Source organism: Solea solea, chromosome 4 (genome assembly GCF_958295425.1).
Source record: "Solea solea chromosome 4, fSolSol10.1, whole genome shotgun sequence".
NCBI classification, from domain to species: Eukaryota; Metazoa; Chordata; class Actinopteri; order Pleuronectiformes; family Soleidae; genus Solea; species Solea solea.
Window position 1 is genome coordinate 13,836,859 of NC_081137.1, and position 25,060 is coordinate 13,861,918.

A 25,060-nucleotide genomic window follows, 5' to 3' on the forward strand; every position below is an offset into this window, starting at 1 on the left:
ATTCAATTCAATTTAAGTAAATTCAATTCAATTTTATTTGTATAGCGCTGAATCACAACACACATTATCTCAAGAGAGAGCAGAGCAAGAGAGGAAACAAAAAAAATCCTACAGTAGTTGCAAAAATCTGTTTATCATAGTTATGTTGTGATCAAAAGCTTCTTCTTTTAGAAGTAAAAAATATTGATATCAGTATTTGTTATGGGATTGCTTCCACATTCTGCACATCACTCATTTCTTTTACAACAGCCCCGAACAGACAAACCAGCCAGAGCATGGGATTAGCATTTTGAAGTGGAGGCTTACTATGCAAATGGAGAAGGCCACTGTAGGTCCCTGACGCAGAGGAGATATCCGTTTGTTACAGTCTGTAGTCTCACCTTTAGATATCACACTGGACCTTTTAGAGAGAGACGGGTAAAAACATCAGTGTTCTTCATAAGCTGCGAAACGACAGTGTAGGGAGGGAAACACAGCTGCTGCACTGCACTGCTTCCCCTTTTTTGAGGCAGATCTTAAAAGCACCTGATAGTGTCATTCTTCTGTGTGTGTGTGTGTGTGTGTGGGGGGGGGGGTGTTGTGGTGTTGTGGTGTCCACATTGTTCTCATGTTGCTGTCGAGCGTTTGGAAACAAATACAGGGCGAGAGTCGACAGTGATAAAATGGAATCGGAGCAAGGCTGGACTCTTGTTCATCGCGACACTACAGTAATGAGAACACATTGCACTGACATTTTACATTTCTCGTTCCATGTTGATATCATGTCGTGTTGGTGTTGAAACCAGTGTTCTCACATCGGGCTACCTGCTTCATTATCTTCCCTCATGTTGATGTTGTGTCCAGTGCACCACATCTGTGCATCACCACAAGGGCTAAAAACACAGGAGTGTGCCATCATTTCAGTACATTCCAATGGAGACATCTATACTGTAACTGCACTGTAACATTGTATTATATTGTCTGTGTTGAGTAATGTGTCAAAAAAAAAAAGTACTGTAGGTGTCCGGCATTCTATGAGCTATTAATTGATGTCAAAATATTGCCTTCTTTTGTGATTTCCAAAAGGTCAGACGAACAATTACAAGTTGATCAAGTTCAACATTCCTGCCTTTCATTCCCGAAGTACATTTCCTATTATTTGTCAGTGTGCCACTGTATAGTGACGTTACTAATCAGGAAAAAACACCCACTGTGGTCATGTTTTTGTTTTTTTCCATTCAACAAAACTACAACTGCAAACTGATACTGCTATTTAATATGATGCAATCTGTATGTATGGTGAATTATTTTGTTAATAAAGGTAATGTTTATATTGTTGAAGGTCAGCCTTTATTCCAAGAAAAAAAACATTTGAAACCCTATGATAATGTTTATATTTTCAAATGGTTTAGAGAATGCTTCAATCACAAGTACAGAGTTCACACCTGGCATTAAAATGTGCGATCACGTGATCAGATCTCCTATAAGATGCTGACTGTAAGGATGTGTCTTATGTAAATATGCTAATTGCGTGTATTGCTGTGTCTGAGTGAGTGACGAGCAAATCTCTACTCACACTGTTGTAACATGAAAGATTTAAGCTTAAAATTAAATTAAGATTTTAAAGCTGCAGGGTGTAACTTTAGGTGATTTTCAGTTTGGTCTTCATGAACAAAAAACGACGTGTCCTTCAACTGAAAACGGGCTCTGTCGTGAAGCAAAACTATCAGACCCCACTGAGGGAGCGTTTGTGTGTATACAGCAGCAGCTCGGGTGGAAGTGAAGAAGTGTTTATTCCGTCAAACTGCTGAAAGATAGGGTTTTTTTAAGCAGCAGAATTCACTTCTGAAACTTTTCGTGGACACTTCTTTGTGTCGGCAACCCGTTTTGCAGTCGGCTCACTTTACTAGCGCGATGTTGCCGTTGCCTCCGTCTGACTTCACATAAAACAAATCACTTCCTGTGTGCAGGAGTGTGTGAATGTTGCCGGGTGACATGAGACATAGACTTAATCAGCATCACGTGAACTCATTTGACAATGGTTTGAATCTAACTGACAAACTTGATACGAACTATATTTTTTTTTAGCAATTACATAGATAAATAATGCGTTGATCAGTCTAAGGTTCCTAATAAATGAATGTATGGGTGGGTGGGTCAGAGGACTGAGGAATCCGAATGTGGATTTTTGTAACTGGATCTGAGGACATATTCAAGATGCTTTAGGTGCATTCAGGCCTGAATTTAGCGTTGTCCACATGTGGTCAGATTACTCAGGACAAAATGTGAATAACAGGCCTGAATGGGGTCAGAGAGAGACATCTGAGATAGCAGGGACGATGGTCGTGTGCCCGGAAACATGGACTCTCATCCAGGAGTGGGTCCATCCATGCTGTCCCTCCTGGGCCCGGTGTGCTGATGACAGTGAATATACCTGGGTAATCAGGTTGTTGATGTCCCACTTAGCAGCATGGACACCTGCTGGTCTGTCACACTGTCCTGCTGAGTCACACCCATGGCCTGACAGAGGTAGACAGCCAGGATGTGTTTGCACTGGGGAAGAAGAGCACAGACACAGATTTGATGAACGGCCACGGGCAGCAGCGTGATTAATGACTTGGATATGACGCCGCGACAACACAATCACTTAAATGAAAAGATCTGAAAACGTTTTTCCACTGAGTAATCCTCAGTCTGACGTTGTTAACGACAAAGTAAAGGCCAGAACAGTTTCCAGTGTTTATATCAAATTATAAACATTTGTACAAGTGAAAAGTACACGTGATTAAGAGGATTAGAGTGAGTGCCCTTTCTAAATGGAGTCTTTGTGTGATGAATAAGGAGCAAGTTCCAGTGGCCGGTGTGCAGAATGAGAAGTGGCTGTTGTGCATGTGTCACTGAGCACACGCTAAAGCCTCTCTCATCATTATCAACATTAACATGTTAATCATTGACTTCTCACGCCGAGCCTCAGCCTGCATCGCAATTGAGCTCCGCCACAAGCGCCTGTGGATTAGTGTTCTGCATAAACAACAAGCCAGAGTCAATGGTTGTTGACAACATGCTCCCGTCAGCTGTTGTCAAGCTGCTGTTGGTGGTCGAGCGTCTTTATCTGACCTCTCACCTACAAGTCAGTGGCATGGACCTGGTCCGATTTGATCCTGTCATGTTGGAATCTGCACTGAATATAGCAGGGGAGGTTTAGGTCTAGTTTACGACTCCTCAGTATTTAGCCCGGGCAGATGACTTAAAAAAAATCATGTTTTTTAAATGATTTGTTTATCTTCACAAAAATGACAATTTCATCCAGAATTGAACTGGATCAAATAGATTCTGTTGCTTGAATTCGTTTGGTTTGAAAAATAAAAGTGAAACACTGCTGTTGCCTTGAGTAAATGTCCATGAAATAACTATTAACATAGGCTCAAAGAGGAAGTAGTCATTCTCAAAATTGAAATGATGCACAATAATGATTAACAGTATGAAAAGAGAAGTCTCTTTCGAGCATTTTATTCTCACATCTCGCACACGTTTGTGTCTTCGTAACAAGTTGGCGATTAAAGACGAACGATGCCGACATTATCACCAGATGTGGGTTTTTGAAAACACCAATACATTTTGTACAAGATCAGGTAGTTAAGATTGGAAGAAGAAAAAAAACACAGGTTTCGCCTGATGAAGATTTTATGTTTTAGCCCGATAATCGTTTGGTTAGAAAAGAACTGTCCCTACGCCAAACTTACTGCTGACCCCTGCTCTACAGGAATGACACCAGCTGTCAATCACTCCGGTGTCCACTCATGTGCGCCGTGCTTTATCGTTTGTTTTCCTCTAAATCATGTGCTATACTGTATAGCCCCCGTAGTTGGTCATGCAACAGTCAGAATGAAAACAAAAAAGCCAAGCTGGGAAAATCCATACAGATACATTCCATACAACATACTGTATATGCCAGGCAATATGTCAGCGAACGCGTCCCTTCGCCGGCAGTATTCATATACCGTGAAGATGGTGGATAGATGTTGTGATAGCAAAACAGTCAGGGACGAGCAAACGGAGAGAATTTTACTGGATCCACAGAAGTTCCAGAGAGACTGCAGAGTTGGATCACGGCCAAAAAACACACTCTAATGCGAGCATAGAACGCAGAGTGATGGGAATCTGTGGGCAACAGATCCCACTTGTGTTGGGATCACTTCATAGCAGGTACAGAATCCAACAGCTTTAATTTAATTTTTTTTTATTTTACGTAGTTCAATTGCGATGCCTAAGCGTTCTCTGGAGCCAGATGATGGGAAGTTTGTCAGAAAGTTGAAGATGTCGGAATGGTGCAGGTCTGGAATGACGTCCATTCCGGCTGTTTTCGTACTCATGAAAAGCACCACAGGGGTATTTTAAGGGTCAGATATACTTAGTCTGTCAGGTTCTGTGATATATTGCTCGATCTCTGAGGATTTAAACTCAAACCGTCGCTGTTCATTTTGGCGGAAACTTTTCCTGCCGACATGGTGGTGTAAACAAGGAGTCATGCGACGTTGGGAGCTACTCAGAAAAATGTTAACAACACTGTGAATAAGGAGGGAAATGGGATCAACGGGCTTTTGTTCTTCTGCCCCTAGTGGCTAGTCAAATTCTTATTTCCTTGTTGGCTTCAGGAGGAAACTGGAAAACTATATCTATGGTCTAAATGAGCTCTGGGACATAATCTTAAGTCTGACTCATTCCTCTTCAAAACTTCCCTCTGGTCCCACTGGTCCAGTGTGACTCAGAGGGCAATTTCTCTTGATTAAGACCAACCACTCTCTCTATCACGCTTCCCAGTTTTGCTCTGGGCTTCATCCTTTTTGGGGTTTCTCAGACATTTTTAGTACGGATGTTTATCCCAATACTTTGAGCATAATTCCCCTAAAAAACACTAAACAAATGAACGCCTCTACACACCCAGACTTTGTTTGCACTATTCTTCAACCTAAACAACTTATCTTGCTGAATTTGCCGCTCTGCATTCTTACCTTCAAAAGGATGAGGGATGTTTTACATAAACAACTTAAATATTTCCACAACACTACCTTATCATAACTGGTATGCACCTGGGATATATCGTTGTATACTTGTTTGGTTTGACTTTTTTTGAACCATATGAATTGGGGTAAATGTCTATGCCCCTTTCCTTGAGATCAGAAAATGAATATGAATAAAAAAAAAAGAAGAAGAAAGGTTGACATTAAATTTTATCCACCACAAGTCTATTAGTGGTTGGGTTGATAAGCAAATAGATTTATTTCCCTTCATGTTTTCTTCATGGGGAAAGACAGCAGACCAGTGGCGCTGATCGGCTTATTCGGTCTGTTGCAGCTCTCAATTTCTCACACTGATTTTAGCAGCAATCTCCAGGGACACAAATCCCTCTGATACTCGGAGCAGGAGCTGAGGTCGTGTGCTTGTAGATATTTAGGGCAGAAAACAGCCAGTCAGGGCAGAGACGCCCCTCGGTGACCAGACAAAAACACGACAGGACCACAACACATCTGTTACACACATTTCAACACGTGCTTTGTCTCTTTTTTTTTTTTTTTGACTGGGAACAGTTTTTCTTCAGGATACATGCCCGACTGACGAGACACAATGGCTCTGAGACAGACCTCACCTCTGTGTGTGTAAATATGCTTTTGTATACACTGTGTACCACATTTGTGTGTGTGTGTGCTCTTTTTTTCTCAACTTTTCGCTTTCATCTCCAGTGTTTGCACATCTTTTTTGTTCTAGTGCAGAAATGAGTTTCTCCTGATACTATTTTTGACACGGGAGGAATTCAAATGTTTCTTTTTTTAACAAAAACATTACAATCTAAAACTGTCAGATGAAAGAATAAAAAAAAAATCGGACCAAACATTGTGTGTTTGGTTGGTCCAATAAACAGACTGTGGTTCCACTTGCAGCCCACACTACGAGACTCACCAGAAGTCCTTCATTTTTGCGGAGCACGGTGTGGGCGAAGGCCGGACATGGGCAGTAGTGACAGGACACAAAGCAAGTGTACAGACGTCCTGAGCCTCCAGTGACCTGCAACACATTCATCAGAGGACTTTGAATCGCATGGTTATTATTCACACACAACTGCGTGTGTGATAAAGGTCACGCACAGACAAGTGACAGCGGAAAGGGAGCAGGTTCATCATCGATTCAACGTGATTACAAGCCTGGTTATGTTTGGTGCAGCTGAGGGGCAGTGGAAAGAGTAAAAGCATGGAAAAGCAGGGGAGAAAATAAAAAGTCCAGACATGACTAACTTCCCCAGACATTTTCCCATTTATACATAAATCACAAGCTTCTACTTCTTACCACATCCTTCAGCATTCACCCTCTCATCCACCTTTTACATGTTTTATTTATAAATTTGAACTTTTAGCATACACATACACGCTAAAACTACTTGAATTTTGATCCAATCTTGAGTGATGCCATCATCGAGACATGAGGCCAGCAGGCTGCTGCATGTGTGAAACCAAACCACCACCGTTTGTAAGATGGACTGGCGACATGACAGGGGTGTAGCCCACCTTTAGCCCTATGTCAGCTGGGATTGGCTCCAGCCCTCATGGAGGATAAAGCGGTAGACAATGAGTGAATGAATGAATGAACTGATGAGTTGGTCTGTCAGTGGAAAATGTCAACAAAATCATGTCTTCAAATGTCTTGTTTTGTTCACAAACCAAAGATATTCAGTATAATATCATCGAGGAGCAAATCATTTATTTAATGGTTAATTATTTATCGATCAAATCAAATCTGTCATTGTTTCAGTAACACTATAGTAAAATATCAACGAATGTCACCTGACATTTACGTGAATACGTCCTGTTGCTGTGACTGCAGATTCAAACGTGTATCTTTTGAACGTTGACTCAACCATACAGTGTTTATCTTCGTGTGTTTTTTGGGTGGGATGATTCTTCTCAATATTTCACTAAAATGACAGAGCAGTGGTTGAGTTAAAGGTGAAGCTGCCATTTCCCATTAGTTATTTGCAAGTAACGTGGTGGAAGCTATGCATTTTTAAACAACCTATGTGTAATGGCCTCGGCTGGAAGCACCTCCTGCCCATGATGCTGGTGCACGCACACACACACACGCACGCACTGAACTACAGACAGTGATACAAGTCTCGTCCTCAAGCACTTGACACATGAGGACATTAAGTTAGTGAATAAGCTTGACACTTCACAATAACTAATGATTCTTAAGATGGCAGAGCAGGCTTTATTACTTTCCAGAGCTTCCATAAATTACCTTCCCCTGTGGCCCCATTTGTTCAACGTGACACTTCATTATAAATAAGGCACAAGAGACAATTACATAGACTTAAAACTAGAGGTCGACCCATATGGGTTTTTCTGTGGCATAAGCCGATCTTAAGAAACCAAGGCAGCCTATATAGTATATGAGGCCAATTTTTTTCAACTGACATTTAAAGTTGAATAATAACGGATACATAAAATAGCTTGAACACTTCTGATTTGTCTCTCCAATCTGCATTGCATAAATTAAGTACATTTGCAGGATTCAAAAAACAAAACAAGTGTGAATTACATAATAAGTAATAATTGGATGATTCATTTAAGAAACGGCACTGCAGATTAATCAGTCTAACTCTACTTAAAGCACCAGTAACATGCTTAGTAGGATGGGGACAAAATCAGTGAAACAGTGAGGACCAAGCCAAGTGCTGCCACATTTTCTAAAGAGCTCAGTTTATTGAAACCCCACTCACACTCTGGTACCGTTTGTTCTCTGCTGGCATCACAGATCATGAGGCTCTGCAGCCACTCGAACTGCAGAGCTGGCACCACCAACTGTGGGGCTTCCACGGCCTTGCAGATTCATGTTGCCTTTAACAGATACTGGACTTCAAAAATTGCAATTCACAATTTGCTGCAAATGAAAAAGATGAGAGTTAAAGTCTGAGCAACGCTCTGGCTCTATCTCTGTCTGAAATGCTGACTCTCGTGGGAAAACTTCTCTGGCCATCATGAGCCAGTGGGCCAGGAATTGGGACAGCCCCTCCGTCCATGGTTTCACACTATAAACAGGGTTTGCCAGACATTTAAAGCTCCAGGAAGTCATCGACACAACACAGTCCTTGTATCTGAGCTGGGCTGTCACCAGTGACCACATGGTTTTTATTTTCACCTGTGTGTCTTTACTTTTTGGCTGTTTATTTATTAAAAAGCTGCCTCTGCCTTAAAACATGATCCTATGAATGTTTTTTTTAACCGTTTTTACAGAAAAAAAACAACTAAATAAATTAAATAAATTCTCTGTGATCAGGTAAGTCAGAGATGTCAAACAGTAGAATTAAAAAAGTCATACATGTAGCTGCCACACTTTTCAACTGGACTGTTGATGACTGTGAAGAAAGTATTTTAACCAACCATCCGACCAACTGAGCGCAAACCATTTAGGAAAAATATAATTATATTATATAATTTACAGGGTCAGTATTTAGAATGTTTTATTGTCGAGTATTAACATTCAAGTAAATGGCTCCGGATGTGAAGCAATACCACACATGCAATACCATCTAAATGTGTACTTCTGATGCTAAAATGTTCAACATGTATCAAATTTTCGTTTTTTTATTGGCAACAAACCAAAAGTAAAACAATAAATTATAAAAGTTTTGATCAATATACTGTATACAATTAAAATTAATTTCAGTAAGAAGATAATAATAATAATAATAATAATAATAATTTAAATAAATATAAATTGCAGCCTTTGCAATTTAGCCTTTGCTAATCATACTGTTTTATATTATTCAAATTGCCTTTATGTCATTTAAATTACAGTCTAAGACCTTTTTAAATGCAGAATAAAAGAAGTAGTTATTGCGAGTCATCGTGGTTGTCCGCGTATGATACCGATAACTGACCCTCACTTGCAAAAGAGAGTTCAATCGACTTTATGTTCAAATAAAGGTTAAATAATCAACAATGCAGAAAAAAAAGCAACCAAACAGAATATCAAGCATTAAACAGTCAATTAATATGAGTTAACATCAGCAACCCTTACTGGGTTGAGTTTTCAAGTTTATAGGGTTGGAGATTCATTACTACTGAGCATTTGGTAATTACTTCTTTTTCCCAGCAGGCTTTGGTGTACCATTTCCTATGAAAAGGTCACAGAATGTTTAGACTGATAAGATGAAAAGCAGTGAAATGCCAAGATCTCATGAGTTATTCATTCTTCCAGAGGGAAGAGGAAACCAAATATCTACATCAACATGAGACACTCACTTGTGTCCCAAGGAAATATTATTTGACTGGAAATGCCAGAAATTGGGTCAGTCACTGTACCTCCAGTTAACTCAGGACTACATTTAGTCTAAGAATAGAGTTTATTTAATTATTATTTAGAAAACAATTGTGTATGATGCATTGAGGCAGGGAAAAAAAAATTGTATCTTCTCTCTGCCGTACAGAAAACTTGTGATGAAGCTATGAATAACAGCTGAGTGGCTTTATTTTCACAACTAAACACTGTCATCACTCTCTTCTAGGGTTTTATAATCATTGCAAATTAAAGAAATGTACGCCATTCATGTTAGAAACAGTTATTTTCCTTATATTGTCACAGCCTTACATTACAGTATAACAGTAGATCATATTTTGACGTCATCATGTAGTAATGCTCAATCACATTTCAAACCTATGATAGTAAGTATTAAAGTGAAGCTGTACTTTAAAAGTTGTTATCAACCTTTTACTGGTCTCAGCGCCATAACAGCCTCAAGTTCTCTTGAGGCTGTTATGGCGCAGAGGAAGCTGAGGTGTGTCCTGTCAAGTGAAGACCACCCCTTGTACAGCCTTTTTGTACAAAGTGGTGGGAGTCAGGGGCTCCTATTACCCAGTTGCACCACAGAAAGATTCAGGAGGTCCTTTGTTCCTGTTGCAATGAGCTATTTTAACAAGCACTACTCACCCCTGCTGTTAATTTATGATGTTTTTACCTATGGTTATACACTGTGTTATTTAGCTAATTTTATTGCATGTATATTTTTTTGCGTATCTCCTTCATGACCTTTTGATGTTGCACGTTTATGCATGGTGCCATTATTTATTTATTTATTATTGCTGTATGCCGCACACTGTACTGCACTTGCCATGGTCATCGTGTTGCTTCCCTGTTCCTACAATGTTGTGCAACGTTGTCTTGTTGCTGTATGATGTCCACAGCAAACAGGTTTCCTCTTTGGGGAGTAATAACGTTAATTCTATCCTGTCCTGCCTCTGGTATAATTGAAACTGTCAGAAAAATCACAATTACATATTTTCCACATGTTGTTCAGCCCTTTTGTCTTCGATCATGTACATCATATTTATCCGAGAAGAGTTAAAGTGAGTAGAAATGTTAAAAATGTAATCTTTTCTTTCAAGAAGCTTCTTCACTTCAGACGGAAGTGACGGTGAGGAATCCCAGATATTTAACCTCTGTGGAGTCACTATCATTAAACCATTGGTATCTCTGGAAATCATTAGAGCGACTTAAGTCATGTGAGGATGTGTTAACTGCTCTGGTAACACTAAGTACACATGTTCAGAAGAGTGACAACATTACAGAGAGACATCGTCTACACTCTAACTTGTATTTACTGCTGTGATAATATTTAGCTGAAAACTAAATTACAAACTAATATGTCACCTAGTTCTGATTTCAGATAACAAGGTAGAAAGAGCTCGATTTGTCATTTAACAACCCATTTGTCATTTGAAGCACACATTGTGAAACTTCAACGCGGGGAGTCAAAAACCAAGGGCAACCTAAATATTTGTGCCGTGTCTTCAAGACAACTATTTGAACAGACGCTGTGCAAACAGAAGTCTCACTTATGTATCCAAAAGTGTCCAAACATTAAACAGAACCTCCCAGGATCACAGGGGCGGCGTTCGCTACTGTTTATGATGTGACAAAATAAACACAACCGTCAACATAAGTGACAAAAAGGAAGAAGAATATGTAAACGTGTAAATGTAAATGTAAAAAGCGTGGTTGTATGAAGTGCTGACGCATGGTCAGCATTGCTTTATCTCACCACCACTAGACAGCCTTTTATGACTGGGGAACTTAGGTTTGTAAAACTCTCACTCACCCCAAACCAAAGTCCAGAGAAAATCTGCATTTTTACCTCCAAACAAAAGATATCAAACACTAAAGTCATAAAATATGACATTTGAACTTACTAACAACTCCTGGGAGTTGTGATATAAATCGCTGGTTTTAAGCATGGACTAGCAGTTTCCTTACACTTTATGTGAGGACCAATACAACCGTACATTAAGTAACCTGACCCATGACCTATCACTTAAATGTCATCACCTGAGGGTTCACCATCTCACCCAAATTGCACTGTGAATGCCTGAATAATTAATTCAATGTGAACAAGAACAATATTACGATTTGCATATTGCTATTTAAAATGAGTTGTGTTTGTTCCTTTTTGCAGCACAGATAAAGACAAAATCTGACTACATTTTAAGTCAAATGTATCCATAAATGCAGGTCATTTCAAAAGATGCAGTTCCTTCTTTTGCCACTATACAACTGGTAAACAGGATGAACAACCACTTACTACTAAGAGGATCCTATTCATCTTTATCTTTATACCAATTATGAAGCTATAGCCAGTATTTAAGCATGGCATAAAGACCTTTTTTTTTCCAATATATTGAACCACCACAGCTGTGTGTGAGTCAAAATTGAAGGGTTTCAGACCAATAAGTAAATAGAGCAGAGAAAAGGACATCTGTGACCTTCCCACAAGTTCAGACTCAGGCAAAATGGCATGACAAGTAAGACGTTGCATTTCTGATAGAACTGACAATAGAGATCACTGTGGAGGTCTTATACGGGAATTTCTTTTCAAAAGCATGTTTGTGAAGAGAAAATAAAAATGGGGCGAAAAGGTTTTCATTTCCGATACATTTTACTGGACCACAAACTTCAAACAGCTTTAAGAAAAATGGAGTGAAACAATAACGACACCAACAATTGAGCTGAACGTGACCCAAAAGAACCCATGTCTTTGTTTAGCTTACATTGTATTTTGCAGTTCCTTTCATAAAAGTGTTTTTGCAGGACCCTGAAGGAGTTTACAGGAAATTTGGGTCACAATGACCACAACCTCAGTTGACTTGCCTTGTTCTACTACCACAAATTATTATGTATCCCACTGAGATTCACTGCAAACCTTGAGAACAGCATGACTCAGGTCAGTGTTGAAACAAAGCAAATAATGTTTAAATGCACCAGCAGGGTTTTTTTCTAAACCAGGTAACAGGGACACTCTGCCCTCTTACCAAAATGCCACTACATGCAGTCTTGTTAAAATTATGATTTTCCATAAAAAACTGATGCCAGTAAACTATTCACATTTAGTAGAAAATGCATAATGATATACATTAGATATATATATGTTTATACATATATATATGTATATTTATACACATATATACAGTATATATATATATATATATACACACATACAGTATATACATATATGTACTGTATATATGTATATGTACTATATATGTATATTTATACACATATATACATATATATATACATATACATATATATATGTACTGTATATATGTATATGTACTAAAGGATATATACTAAAGGTCACTGTGACGCTAAGTTTTACATGTGGTATGAGATTCACGACTGACCTGGAAGACCTTGCGTCCACTGGGAGATGACAGACAGGTGACTGAACGTTGGTCCACCAGGTCCAAAGCCGGTAACGCACAAGGCCCAAAGATAAACTTCAGCCTGAAAGACACAAGGAAGAAAGTGTAAGGGGTGCATGTAAGACATAAAGACATCTGTAATATTGCATCATTTTGAAATATAAACACATGTCTGTTACTTTTAAACAATTGTCAAATCAGCTCAACATTACTTTCTCTGTTTCCCAGTATAGTTGTGCATCATCATATGCTGCACACAGGAAGTGCTTTAAAAAATGTTGAGTAGGGCTGAACAATTTAACATTTTCAAACCAAAATCGCCATCAGAAAGTATGCAATTAGCAAATAGCACAGCTGATATTTTATCGTTTTATTTTTGATTGTTCTATGTTCTTTGCCAATTTAAAACAATGTAGTGCATACGTAGATATTAAAATCAATTCATACAGAATATTTAAGTTTGTATCCATGCATTAGAATACAGTAGTTAATATTTAGATTCAAAAATCATATTGTCTTAAATCTATGACACAGCAAATATTGAACCTTAACTTGACCTAAAAACGTTCCGGTATTATGTGTAAAAACAAGATCTGCTTATAAATGACCACAGATTATGATGAAGAATGTCTAATTCAGAGTCTATCTTCACAAGACTTATAGAAAGGAAGTGGCCATGTTGACCCAGACCCAGAGCACCGCATCATTCTCAGTAACTCAGGCCATTATGCCAGGAAATGTTTCAGAAAAGACACACAGTAGCATCAGGACCCTGCGTCTAAGAGCAGCTACGTCACTTTGGCAAATACTTCCCACGTTCTCCTTGGTGTAGTTTCTGCACTTTGAACTCACTTACGTTCTGCCATGTGCAATCCTTTTCACTTGGGCCACACAAGACGAGGACAACTTCATGGATGGATCAAGTAAAAAAATAAATGTACTAATAATGAACATCGGTGAATTGATGGAGGTTAATGGAAGTGAGATGATTTACACTTACGCTATGAGCAGGTCATCAGGAACTGCAAAAAAGAAAAAAGAAAGTAATTTCTCAATTTTTGCATTCATGTATTTTTGGAAATCAAGTCATTATCGATTGAGAAATTGCAGAGAAATTATATATAATTCCAAGCTTTTCCGGATTTTTATGAGCCACTGGAGAATATGAGCATGATGTTTTCAATCTATGACATATTTGCCAGATGTTGTACTGTATTTTAAAGGAGAGCACTGAGAGCTGTACGTGTAACTTCATTTTAAAGCTCCAAAATGGTGTTGTTTTAATTATACATACACATACATATATATATACATATATATATAAATATATATATATATATATATATGTGTGTATACATAATGGTTTTCACAGTGTTCTTTTGTTTTACAGAATAAATAACAGATAAAATTGCAAAAAAATACATTATTTGATGGGCATAATTACTAATTGTGGCAGGTTCTTTCTTAACTCACTGGTCATTGCATTATTAGACAATCGAAAAAAACAATTACTGTTCTTGATAAAGAAGTTCTCCTTTTGGTTTCCTGTTTGCTTCATTCTGGATGTTTGGTGGAGAAACCCTTTGCAGTGTTGTTGTTGGGTTGTGTATGTATGATACACACTGATGCTTTTTCACAAATTGAGTTCCTAAGAGATAAATACAATTATGGGAACTGAATTCAAGCTAGTGACACACCAACAGACTGACAGATCAAGAGGAAAGCTGGGTATGATTAATGAATACTCAAACAAATACAGACAATAAAAGCAATGGAAATAACCTTAGTCAAAGCACTGGCACGAGTAGCTCTATATCCACATTTGAAGCTTGCACTACAGTTAAGTTCCTAAGAAAATTACTGCAGTATAAAAAAAATAATGCAGCTCCTTCCTCCTCCTCCCTGAAGACAATGCTAAAAATAGTGAAAGTATTCTTCAGTTTGTTTTTTTAATGTAAATTTATCAAGTAAATATAAACACAACCACTGATTAATGGTAATAAAAGTCCACTGAGGCATAAAGTCCAAGCAGAACTTGGGGTTTAGGGCAAAAACTGTAATGGTATCTGATCCGGGAAGTGATGAAGAGTTAATTATTAAAATAAATGATGATTCATTTCCACTTGAACTACCCAATAAACACATTAGCCCTACTTACAGCACCAGTGTAAATAATCCAAGCAAAGTAGTGAAAATAATTTGAGTTTCCTTACGGTTATGGCTCACTGGGGTATTTGTGTAATTGCTGAGGTCAGTAAAATATCTGAGCATTTCCAGCTATTACAAGTCAAAATGTCTGCTGTAAAAATGGCCCTGGAAGTGGACGACTTGAATTGCTGTAAAATTGATTAAAGTATTACACGAAACATTTAGTGACGCAGCACGCGAGCCAAGTCAAGAGATTGGTCCTTCAGGCGTGTCTTCATGGAAAACACTTTTTCTTAAAAGCACTAAAGTCATTTTGTTTGCAACTGCAATTACACTGTACGCCACAACACTGGCGTGGTGGTTACGCCCAGTTCTAGCAATAGGCACAACATAACAAATGACAGTGTAAGCTTAGGAGGTTTAAGCTTGGACATGGAGGAAGATGTTTTTACAGGTCCATCTAATGGTGAGAATGCAGACTGCATCAAACACAAGACTTGTCCATTCTCCCTTCCTTTTCCTCAGCAAGTCAGAGGCGTATGGTGGCCTGTGCATAACAGAAAGGATATAAACACACTTTCACGTCACCCTATACCATACCATCCACTCTGACTTTTGCCCCCTTCTTTTGTTTATGTGTCCTTCAAAATGCAAAACACATGTCCATTATGACTGCTGCTAAAGGAAGGTACTTGCCTGATGTACATAGGAAAGGCTTATTGCAGAAGTCTCATACTTTTTTCTCACTTAACCGGCCCCCTCCTGACCAGAGTAATTTGTCTGAAACTAAGGTGAATTGCAGCTCTTTAACTTGAATTCTGGTTTGTCATCATTTATTTACATAGTATGTGTTTCTATTATATAAAAATATGTTTGAAAAGTGATTTGAAAAGAGAATTGCCAAAACAATTAGTATTTGCAATAATAACTAATGTCCTATTTGCTTAGACCCAAGGCAAATCAACCTAGTTGGCCAAGAAGCAAAGAAAAGGAGCGAGCATGTCAAGATCTTAACATTATTGTGTCTACTGTGAGTTTATCCTTTGCCTCGCGTGCTTGTCAAAATAAAATGAGGTTAACCGTCTTGTACGGACCAATGCATTATTGTCTACATGCAGAAGTGGTGTGACAGCGCCCTCTACAGCATACTCATTAACCCGCATCGTCATAAAACGCTGGAACGACATGAAGTCAAGCATAATATGCCAGATGCTATATTACCTTTACTTTAAGACTTGTAGTCAAGACAGTTGAAAAAATATATATATATTGTCTTTTTACTCACGAAAGTTTTAAGTTACAATAAGAGTTTCTCGTGGGCACAACTCCCTTTACCAGGCATTGTGATGCTAACCCAACTTAGCATACGAAGCTGCGCAGGGGCTAACGTGGCTCACTTTTAGCTCTGTTTATGACTGTCGCCTTACTCTGAGACGTTTCCTGGTATGTTTTCTGGATATCCCGAAAAAGCTGATCAGCCACGGTTGGTAAGAGTGAATGCATTTCTCAGCACGTTTAACTTTAGAACGTCCACGACAGTGTTCAACCAAAACATTACAACTTCCGTTAGTAAGTCCTTCCTCTTCACCTTTCGTTTTACCGCCACCTTGCGGATTGGAGTGTCGGTTGGGATATATTTTGCTGTTAGAACCAAATACTAATTACTTGGTTTTTTTTATTTTTATAATTTAATTAATTATTCTATTCTGTTTATATTATGTCCTACATCAACTTATGTCAATTATTAATTTGGGGAAGCCATGCTCAACTAAACAGTATGGTCGTTAATATTATTGATGGCATCACATGATAATACTCCATCAAATCAGAATTGCAATATCCATCAGAAATAAATGCAATTAAATAAATATGCTTAATAGATACATGGAAAAATAAAAGTCACAGTTAAACTAGCAAAGCATTGTTAAATTATCACTGACAAGGCAATGACACTTTAAATGAAGCACCTCCAAGACATATAATTCCTTGTCATGTATCTGATACAGCGTTGGTGTCGCAACAGACAGGCCTGTAATATGCAGGGCATTTTAGGTCAGGTCTACATAATAATTAAATAAACAATGCCATGATGCATTTCAACAATTGTTTTTTTCATACTGCGTGTTTAACCTGGCAGCAACAGAAATAGGGATACAGTGCAACATCCCACTCGTCAAAAAGATAAAGACACCTGCCTACACATTTTCAGTGGTGGAGAACTGATCCACTTTATTTGATTGGTCTGAACTCTTGTAATAGCCTACTAAGAGACATTGTGCGATACAAACATTGCATTTCAACATCATAGGATACACGGGTTTTCAAGTCTCAATTTCAAAAAAAGACAAAAAGTCACCACTGTGTGTTTGATAGAGAGCTGAAAAGATGCTCTAATTCTTTTTCGGCTTCATGTCGGATTTCTTTAAGATTCAAGTTTGTAAACGTTTTTGTCATTTCCTTTGTAAACACATAACATCCCACCCAAGCGGGACGAGTAACAAAGATGTTGAAAATTACAGGAAAATAAAAATTATAACATGTGCTATGACAATGATTCAAACAAAATGTCAAGTTTAGAGCAGAACTGATTAGTTTACTTAGCAAAGTTAAGCAAAGTCAAAATATGGTATTTAACATATTAAAAAAATATGACTTGCAAAGGAACATTACTGCCATTTATGATGTTGACCAAGTATAATTCATATTTAAGATCTATGCCTGTTGAATGACACACTGAAAGCAGAGATTAAGTGAGATTAAGCAAATAGTTAACTGTACCATACACTTAAAACTGTAACTGCGATGCAAGTGTCACACTACAAACTCATGTACCAGCTATAAGAAAAGACAGGAAATCAAAACATACAGGTTTTTGTGAGTAGTGGGAGAAACTTAAAGCACATCTGAGTATACGGAGTATACCGGGTACTCCTGTGCTAGGGGATGAATAAGTTACACAGCAGGTAGTATGCTTTTTGTTGTCAAAAGCTACAAAGCAAAAAAGTGCAACAATGGTGCAGACCATTCTTTATGTTTGGTTAGTTTTGTCTTTTTGTGTAATGGAAAGACAATTTACAGAGTTCAGATTTTCAGGATAGTATCAAAAAAAAAGGGGACTAAAGAAATACAAACATCAAACAACATATATCTCTGAGAAAATTACTTAAAGCTGCCTTCTTTCTCAAGTCACATGGCATGGCAAAACTGTCACAAAAAGAAAAGAAATAAAGAAGAGTCTGTGACAGTTGTTTTTTTTTGTTTGTTTTGTTTTTTAACCAGGACAATATTGCAGATTGTTCTGGACAAGCTGGAAGCTGCAGAGAGAAACAGCAACATGTGTCACACTATGGTCAGCTCTAGTGGGAAAAAAAAAACAAAAAAAAAACTCATTGGCTCACTTTTGTTATTCAGACTGGGTCCAGGAGTAGTCATCAGGATATCTTTTCAGGTAAAATTAAGCTTATATCAGACATTTCACCTTCCCACTATGACACCAGTGTTCTCAACTTTTGAAGACATTTCACTGTCTAGAACTGGGTGAGACGTTACACCTACCAATCCTTACACCATCTTCACTGTGTGGTGAAGACAGACATCAGATACCAAAGCTATTTGAAACGTTAGTCTGTGTTTTGCATTTGTCCACGAATGTCCCATGATTTTCAGGCTCTGGTGGTGCTTGATAGGTGGTGCACAGGGGTGCACAGTCTGGTCTCTCTTACTGTCGCTATTGTAAGAATATTAAAACAGGGCTTGGGTGACATGGGGTGGAGATGAACTGGGAGAGACCAACTGTGATAACAAAGTGTATACCCCAACTCTTCCCATTTAAAGTGGATCAATTTAAAAGCGACATTAAAATAGGAAATAATCAAGGTAAGAAAAACACTGCAAAAGGTTACTCTATTTACATACAATGATTTTCTTAAAGACAAAGTATATCTTTACAGAAATCAAACAAAATTCAGAAATAATCTCTTATGTTGTTTCTTTTTACATATTAAGTTCTTCATCTTTACTGTAGCTCATGTCAACCCCTCAGTCGACTTCTGTTGGATTTTTCCAACACGCTGGGTGAGTGCATCCGGACCAAAGCAAGTCTAGTTCTGGAGAGCCCCGCCTGTCACAGGCTGCTGCTTGTACCCTTAGCTAACAGCCAGGGGGCGCCATAGCACCAAAATAAAAATAAAAAGACACCACTCCATCAACATGTCACCCTTGCCAATCAGCAAGGTTAGTTCTGGGAGAGGGGAGGTGAACAGACAAGCCTCAGTGCAGGTGTCTATTGTGGTTAATGGAGCTGTAGCCAGCAGGACTCAGTCATCACTGTCAGACAAGGTCTCATATTGCTCTGACAGCAGAGACTGCCACACACGCTGCTGTGCCATCGGCGCTCCACCTGGAGGCTGTTGCTGCTGCTGCTGCTGCTGCTGCTGCTGCTGCTGCTGCTGCTGCTGCTGCTGCTGCTGGCTCTGAATGGAGGGTGAGGCTATGGAGGTTGGTGGCGTGCTGCTTAGAATGCGCATGGTCAGTGGGTTGTAAGGGAACTGCATGGATCCTGAAGAAAGAAGAAGTGGAGAAATTTATGAACAGTACTACACTTGACAGTATTCGACTGAGAACAGTACGTTTATTTGGTAGGCGGGGTGTGGGCTGTGCCAGCTGACCTCATCAGCGCGATACATAGCGTGACATTGTACCAGTGCGACAACAACTAAACAAATGACGACATCGAACACGACTGTTGAGAGCCGGTCTAGCTCCACCCTTACTGTACGGTAACATTTTACTCTGGTATCCCAAGGGAAAGGTGCCAAAAAAATTGCACGGTTGGGGTTGGTTATTTTTATACTATTCTTAATAAAAATGCAAAAAAAATGTGCGGTACTGTACCAAACTGAACCACTAGGTGGAAACATGGCTCTAGGACAGGGGTATTCAATTCAATTGCTGTGATGATTCGGGTAGATCTGTCATAATGTACTCTCAGCTCGAGTGTTTCGCATGCTCTCAATTCCAACTACTGTGTGGATACGTTTCCTCAAAGGATCCGTGTTTGGTCTCGTAGTGACACTCAACATTCCCGCTTTTGTGCCACGGTTTCACAATATATGAAACCAAGGTTTGGTATTTGCTGTCAGAAGAATAAACATATATTGGTCCATCCATTCACTTTTAAACACCACATCTTCTCATTCCCACGTCTCTCTTGCAGTAAACAATCGATTTGGATGGCTCATTTGAGTGATGCTAGGATCATGGTGAACGATTGCCGTATTTTCTCATTCATTTGTCAGAAGTTGGTCACAGGTCCAGATAGAACTGTAACTTGGTCCATGTCTGGACCGAGGTCTGCCATTTGGTGGTGCCCGCTTTAGGAGATCCAATCACATGTGGACAGCTCTATGTAAATCTGATTAACCTGGTACCAGTGTATGCAAGTGGAGGGGATGAGAATGTAGAAATAGGACAAACCAATTATTCAGACCACCTGAAGAGTGAGAATTATTTTTTAATTACATTTGAGATAAATCAGTGAGAACTCTGTGTATTTCATAATTCTGTATTTGCATTGTTATAAAACAATGAAAGCGCACAGCATCTTCCTAAGTCTCTGGAGGAACACTTGTTCCTGCAGGCTTTTGCCACCTGATTTTTCTACTTACTGATCCTGTACAGTGACCTTGGGTTTTGTGAAAGGCGCTTTAGAGATTGAAGTTATAATTATTATTATTATTATTATTGTATTGTTGTTGATACATTTTAGAATAATTCTTTCTTTATTTCTTTCTACAATCTGCATTGTATTTCAGTTTTAGCTTAAGCTGTAGCCTGGCATCAAAATAGCCAAGCAGCAGAATGTGTCTGTGTATTATTAGGCTATTATTAGTGTGGACTCAGACTAGGCCAGACATGCCAGAGATTAGAGCCCAAGTGACACCCCAGATTTCTTCTTATAAATGCCATTTCACTCTCCAATTAGATTTTTTAAAAGCTGGAATCAATGTTAAGGCAACTGAGGAGTGAAATTGTACTTTGGATTTATCATGAATCTGAAGTAGGCCAGGGTGTGCCAGTTGAGTGAGTGAATTTTAATCACAGGTGATTAAAATTGTGACACATTTGCATTCACACATGCAAAAGAATTTGGCCACATTTGAACGCCCTAACCACTTTTGGAGGTGGTTTGGGTGTGTTCACTGGGGCAGCTCACCTGTAGATGAGGGTCGGTCATCCCAACTCCACTGGGGTTGGGCCTGGGCTTGTCTGTGATAATCTCCCTCAGAGTGGACGGAGGACACTGAAGAGGGACGTTCCCCTCCAGCGTAGGCCTGACCCGGGTTAGGAGATTTGGCTTTACGGCTGTTGGCCTTGCCCTGCTTTTGCTTCCCTGTAGATTTGAACAAATACAATGCATCAGTCTGACGGAAACATAAATATGGTATCATGTCTGCACATGTGTAATGTTGGCAATTCGATTAGTGCATACCCATACTAGGTGATGGATTTGCCTCCTGGCGGCCATCCCCAACACCTCCCTGGTGTTCCTCTGGTCTCTCCTCTAAGTTTCCCATCAAAGCCTTGCGGATGATGTCCTCCAGTCCCAGGTTACTGGCTGGATCACTAAAGGAAGGATTCCTGTGGTTGATGCTGCCTATAAACCAAAACACAACATATCGGTGAGTTTTGATAGATCAATAAAAGTAAAGTGTTATCTTCGCTGCTACTTACTGGAGCTGGTCACAGCGGGCAAGTTAAATATCTCTGTGCCTGGTTGGGCATTCCCTGCAAGAAAAACATTAGCAGCTGAGAAACTGAATGGCTGACAAATGGTGATGCAAAGTGTAAAGTGAGCTTTAAAAAATGGGAGTTAATGTCTTGAACACATGCGTCTCGGAGGCACACATTAACAAGTGCGTTTCATCATCTGATGCATGCATGTTAGTTTGAAGAAGAACGATAAGACATGACCCACTTACCAACATCAGAATCACCAACACCAGAGGTGGAGTTCAACTTACGAAAGATCTCCTGCTTCTTAGATTTCACCATTGGTGAGGTGTTCTCCAGCTTCGTGAAGAAGGATGGCAAATACCCGACACTCCCTGGGGATCTTGAGTCATTCCTTGAACAAGTGTGTAAAGAGTCAAAATAAGCACTCAGAAAGATTGGGAAATTTAAACCCTGCTGCGATGTCAAATAGCTGTTGACAAGGGGGAGCATTCTGCCTACTGGCATCCTTACAGGAAACTGATTCAGCCAGTACAGTCATGCCGTCAAAGGCCACGGTGCTAATAACCTTGTTTATCAATGTGTAGAACAAGTGTGGAAAAACTAGTTATTTGATATAGAACACCTACATTACAGATGGCACAATACACACAAGTTGCACAAAGCCGTTCTCCCTTTGTCTACATTTTATTGTAATTCTATTACTGTAACTAACGTTTATGGCGTCAGTTCCTATAAAAATGTAAATATTAGGGATGTAAGGCTATAATCAATTCTAGAACTGTTGTGGACCTGATGTTGTATTAGTCAATGGGTCTTAATGAAAATATGTGTAACACTTATTTTAAGGACTCACCAGCTTTGTTGTTGGCTGTGGGTTAGCTCTGACATTAGCCCCAGGTGAGTAGTTGCTGGTTGCATTTACTTGCATTTCTCAAATTAATTAATAAAAAAGCAAATCGCACAAGTAACGCAATGCTGTAACTGCTATAATTGCTATTGCCAGCACTCTACAAAAAGCCTCTCAAACAACAGATTGGTGACAAGACAACAAGTCCACAGTATAACAATTATTGCGATATAGTGATAGTGTTACATCCCTATAAATGTAAAAAAAAAAACTGAGAATCCAATCAAACTGGGCAGGACCTGTACCTGATTTCAGATTCAGCCTCTCGCCTCTGAGGAGGAGGCCCAACAGGTTCCGGTTTGTCCATGCCCTGGTAGCTTTGTGGAGGAGAAATGGGTTCATAGTTCTCCATCGGCCTGCCTCCTCGCTCTGGAGACTTACCAGGCCTGGAAAAGAAGGAAACAGATGGACGTTAAGACACATAATGCATAGTAAGTCTTAATGCCATTATGCCAGAGTTAGCAGTCTGGTCCACAACACCTTGCTCTGGGTTTGTCAGAAGCATTTTCTGGTGAAACTCTACTGGAGGGTCTCTGGTGGTGCAGGGCTTGGAGCTGGTTCTCAGGACTGTAGCGGCTGGGCACCTTGGCCCGACCTGAAGAAGACACAGGTGGCACAATGCTCTGGAATGTTGCAGATGAGGAAGAGACTGGGACAGGGTCCTGATTCCGGGCAAAGTCTTGTGTTATGATATGCTGCATGAAAAGAACCACAAAATCAGGTGATGATTAGTTGTGAGAAAAAAAGAAAAGAGTGTAAATTTGTTTCATGGCACAATACTTTTTATATAGTTTTTCACATAACTTACCGAAATGTGGTCTGCTAAGGTCATGGTTTTGTGATGAGTCTTGGACATCTGAGAGTAGCTTTCTGCCTGGGAGGGAGGAGGCTGTTGGGAACTGGTCTGTGGCTCTGCTGATGGCCGATAACGACTCATATCGTAGGCCCGCATGCCAGCTGCTGAAAAAAGACAGTGTCTTTGTTTAGAAAAAAATTTGTTTGAGCTTGGGGGTTTTGAGATTGGAAGGAACATATGGAATATGCTGTGCGCTAACACTAACTGATCTGCATCTTCTTGCAAGTGTCCAGAATAACCTCAAGCGTGTCTGGTGACTACACTTGTGCAGAGGAATCCACCAGTCTCAAATGAAAAGGTCAGTTGGGGCTAAGTCATTCACATTATGCTTATGTTTACGCTACAGCTAAATATAGCCAAATTCTAAGTGTCAAATCAACCTCATGGTTGTTAAGCTGTCATCTTTGAAACAAACTGAAACATTCAATACTCCACTTCCAAGAATTGACACACTTAACACAAAACTTAATTTATTTTCAGACATGAACTCTGAATAGTGTCCAAGGATCTGGTGCAGACATTCTTCAGAGTTTGTTGTTCACATGTTGAACACAGTGAAACACTGTCTGGGTGAGAAAAGTTCACAACATCAGGAAAGTCTGGCACATGAGTTCACTTGGTAATTAATGAAGAAAAAGAGAAAAATGGCAGCTGGCAAGAGAATCTACTAAGTTGAGTGCATGTGTGAAAGCAGCATGTGTTTATACCTGCTGCCTGTTGTTGCACATCTTCTGGTTTGTCCTGCTGGAGTTGGACTGGGGAAGTAGCCGGACTGATCACCTCAATGGCTCCTCCAGCTGTATTGTCATATCGACTAGATGACACTGCAAGGAAAGTATGAACAATGAGTTATTTCCATGAAGCATAGTATTTGTTGTTTAAAAAATATTATTATTATAATAATAATAATAATAATGATGATAATAATATACTTTCATGGTTGAACTAATTTATGTTCTAGTCACAGGTATCTGTCATACTTACAGCTGCTAGAGGAGTCAGAGCTCTGAGAGCCTCGCTCTCGTGAGTCTTTGTCAGAGGCTATCTGCCGTGTGATAATGACGTCGATGAAGCTGGCAGCTGTGATCGTTGTCTTTCCACGGGTTCGAAGCTCCTCTTCAATGCGGGACTTTGAAGTTTGAGGTCCCTTATCTTTAGTCCCAGCGCCAGGGCCTTCGGAGTAAGCTGAATGGGGCTTACCTCCTGGCAGAGACATGGCACCATATGGTGACTGCACAGATCGCCTTTCTGCCTCCTGTTGTTGCTGTTCGGGGATGCTGGAACCTCGCCGCATTGCAGCCGCTGAATGCATGTCGTCATCCCGTTCATGTTTGTTCTCCTTCACCTTGGACACATCCATCTGTGGGGCAGAGGCTGCAGCATCCACCAGCGCAGCCAGAGCATCCGCAGCAGTGCTGTAGCGAGAGCTACTCTGTGCTGTTGATGTTGCTGCTGCAGAATGGGGCCTAAGGAAATGTAGAATGAGAAATATTCACTGAGAGTTGGGTTCAGTTGAAAGATGTCTTTAGGCCATTTCCACTGCAACTGTTCTATCTGTGTGCAAAGGTTAAAAAATTCATACAGAAGCTAACAGCGGAGCTAACAGACACTCCTGCTAAATTGAAACTGATGAGATTATTATGAAAATGTGCCATCACAGTTGGGATTATTTACAGCAAACATGGT

General features: G+C 39.6%; 2 protein-coding genes across 12 annotated transcripts in view; both read right to left on the reverse strand.

Moving 5' to 3' along the window:
- Positions 1 to 17: 17 nt before the first annotated feature.
- Positions 18 to 16,446, reverse strand: zswim7 (zinc finger, SWIM-type containing 7). 3 transcript variants are annotated; one of them, XM_058627560.1, is made up of 5 exons: positions 16,304 to 16,446; positions 13,729 to 13,750; positions 12,708 to 12,810; positions 5,938 to 6,042; positions 18 to 2,532 (listed from the first exon to the last, which is right to left on the reverse strand). In XM_058627560.1, the coding sequence occupies exons 1-5, from the start codon at positions 16,377 to 16,379 to the stop codon at positions 2,422 to 2,424; spliced, it is 417 nt and encodes a 138-aa protein (XP_058483543.1). In that variant the 5' UTR covers positions 16,380 to 16,446; the 3' UTR covers positions 18 to 2,421. The 3 variants fall into 3 exon arrangements, with proteins under 3 accessions (XP_058483543.1, XP_058483541.1, XP_058483544.1); XM_058627558.1 differs by having other exon boundaries at positions 16,274 to 16,446; XM_058627561.1 differs by lacking the exon at positions 16,304 to 16,446 and adding an exon at positions 14,241 to 15,810.
- Positions 16,447 to 17,078: 632 nt separating this feature from the next.
- ncor1 (nuclear receptor corepressor 1) overlaps positions 17,079 to 25,060 on the reverse strand; it is a 54,546-nt gene continuing 46,564 nt past the window's right edge. For 6 of the 9 annotated variants that reach the window (XM_058628254.1, XM_058628256.1, XM_058628253.1 and 3 more), the window contains 10 exons: positions 24,359 to 24,840; positions 24,082 to 24,198; positions 23,327 to 23,478; positions 22,999 to 23,213; positions 22,764 to 22,904; positions 21,857 to 22,002; positions 21,609 to 21,662; positions 21,367 to 21,531; positions 21,091 to 21,267; positions 17,079 to 19,434 (listed from right to left, as the gene is read on the reverse strand). In XM_058628254.1, coding sequence (XP_058484237.1) covers positions 19,193 to 19,434; positions 21,091 to 21,267; positions 21,367 to 21,531; positions 21,609 to 21,662; positions 21,857 to 22,002; positions 22,764 to 22,904; positions 22,999 to 23,213; positions 23,327 to 23,478; positions 24,082 to 24,198; positions 24,359 to 24,840 — 1,891 coding nt within the window. In that variant the 3' untranslated portion in view covers positions 17,079 to 19,192. The remainder of the gene's footprint in view (positions 19,435 to 21,090; positions 21,268 to 21,366; positions 21,532 to 21,608; positions 21,663 to 21,856; positions 22,003 to 22,763; positions 22,905 to 22,998; positions 23,214 to 23,326; positions 23,479 to 24,081; positions 24,199 to 24,358; positions 24,841 to 25,060) is intronic. The other 3 variants (XM_058628259.1, XM_058628260.1, XM_058628252.1) reach the window with 1 other exon arrangement.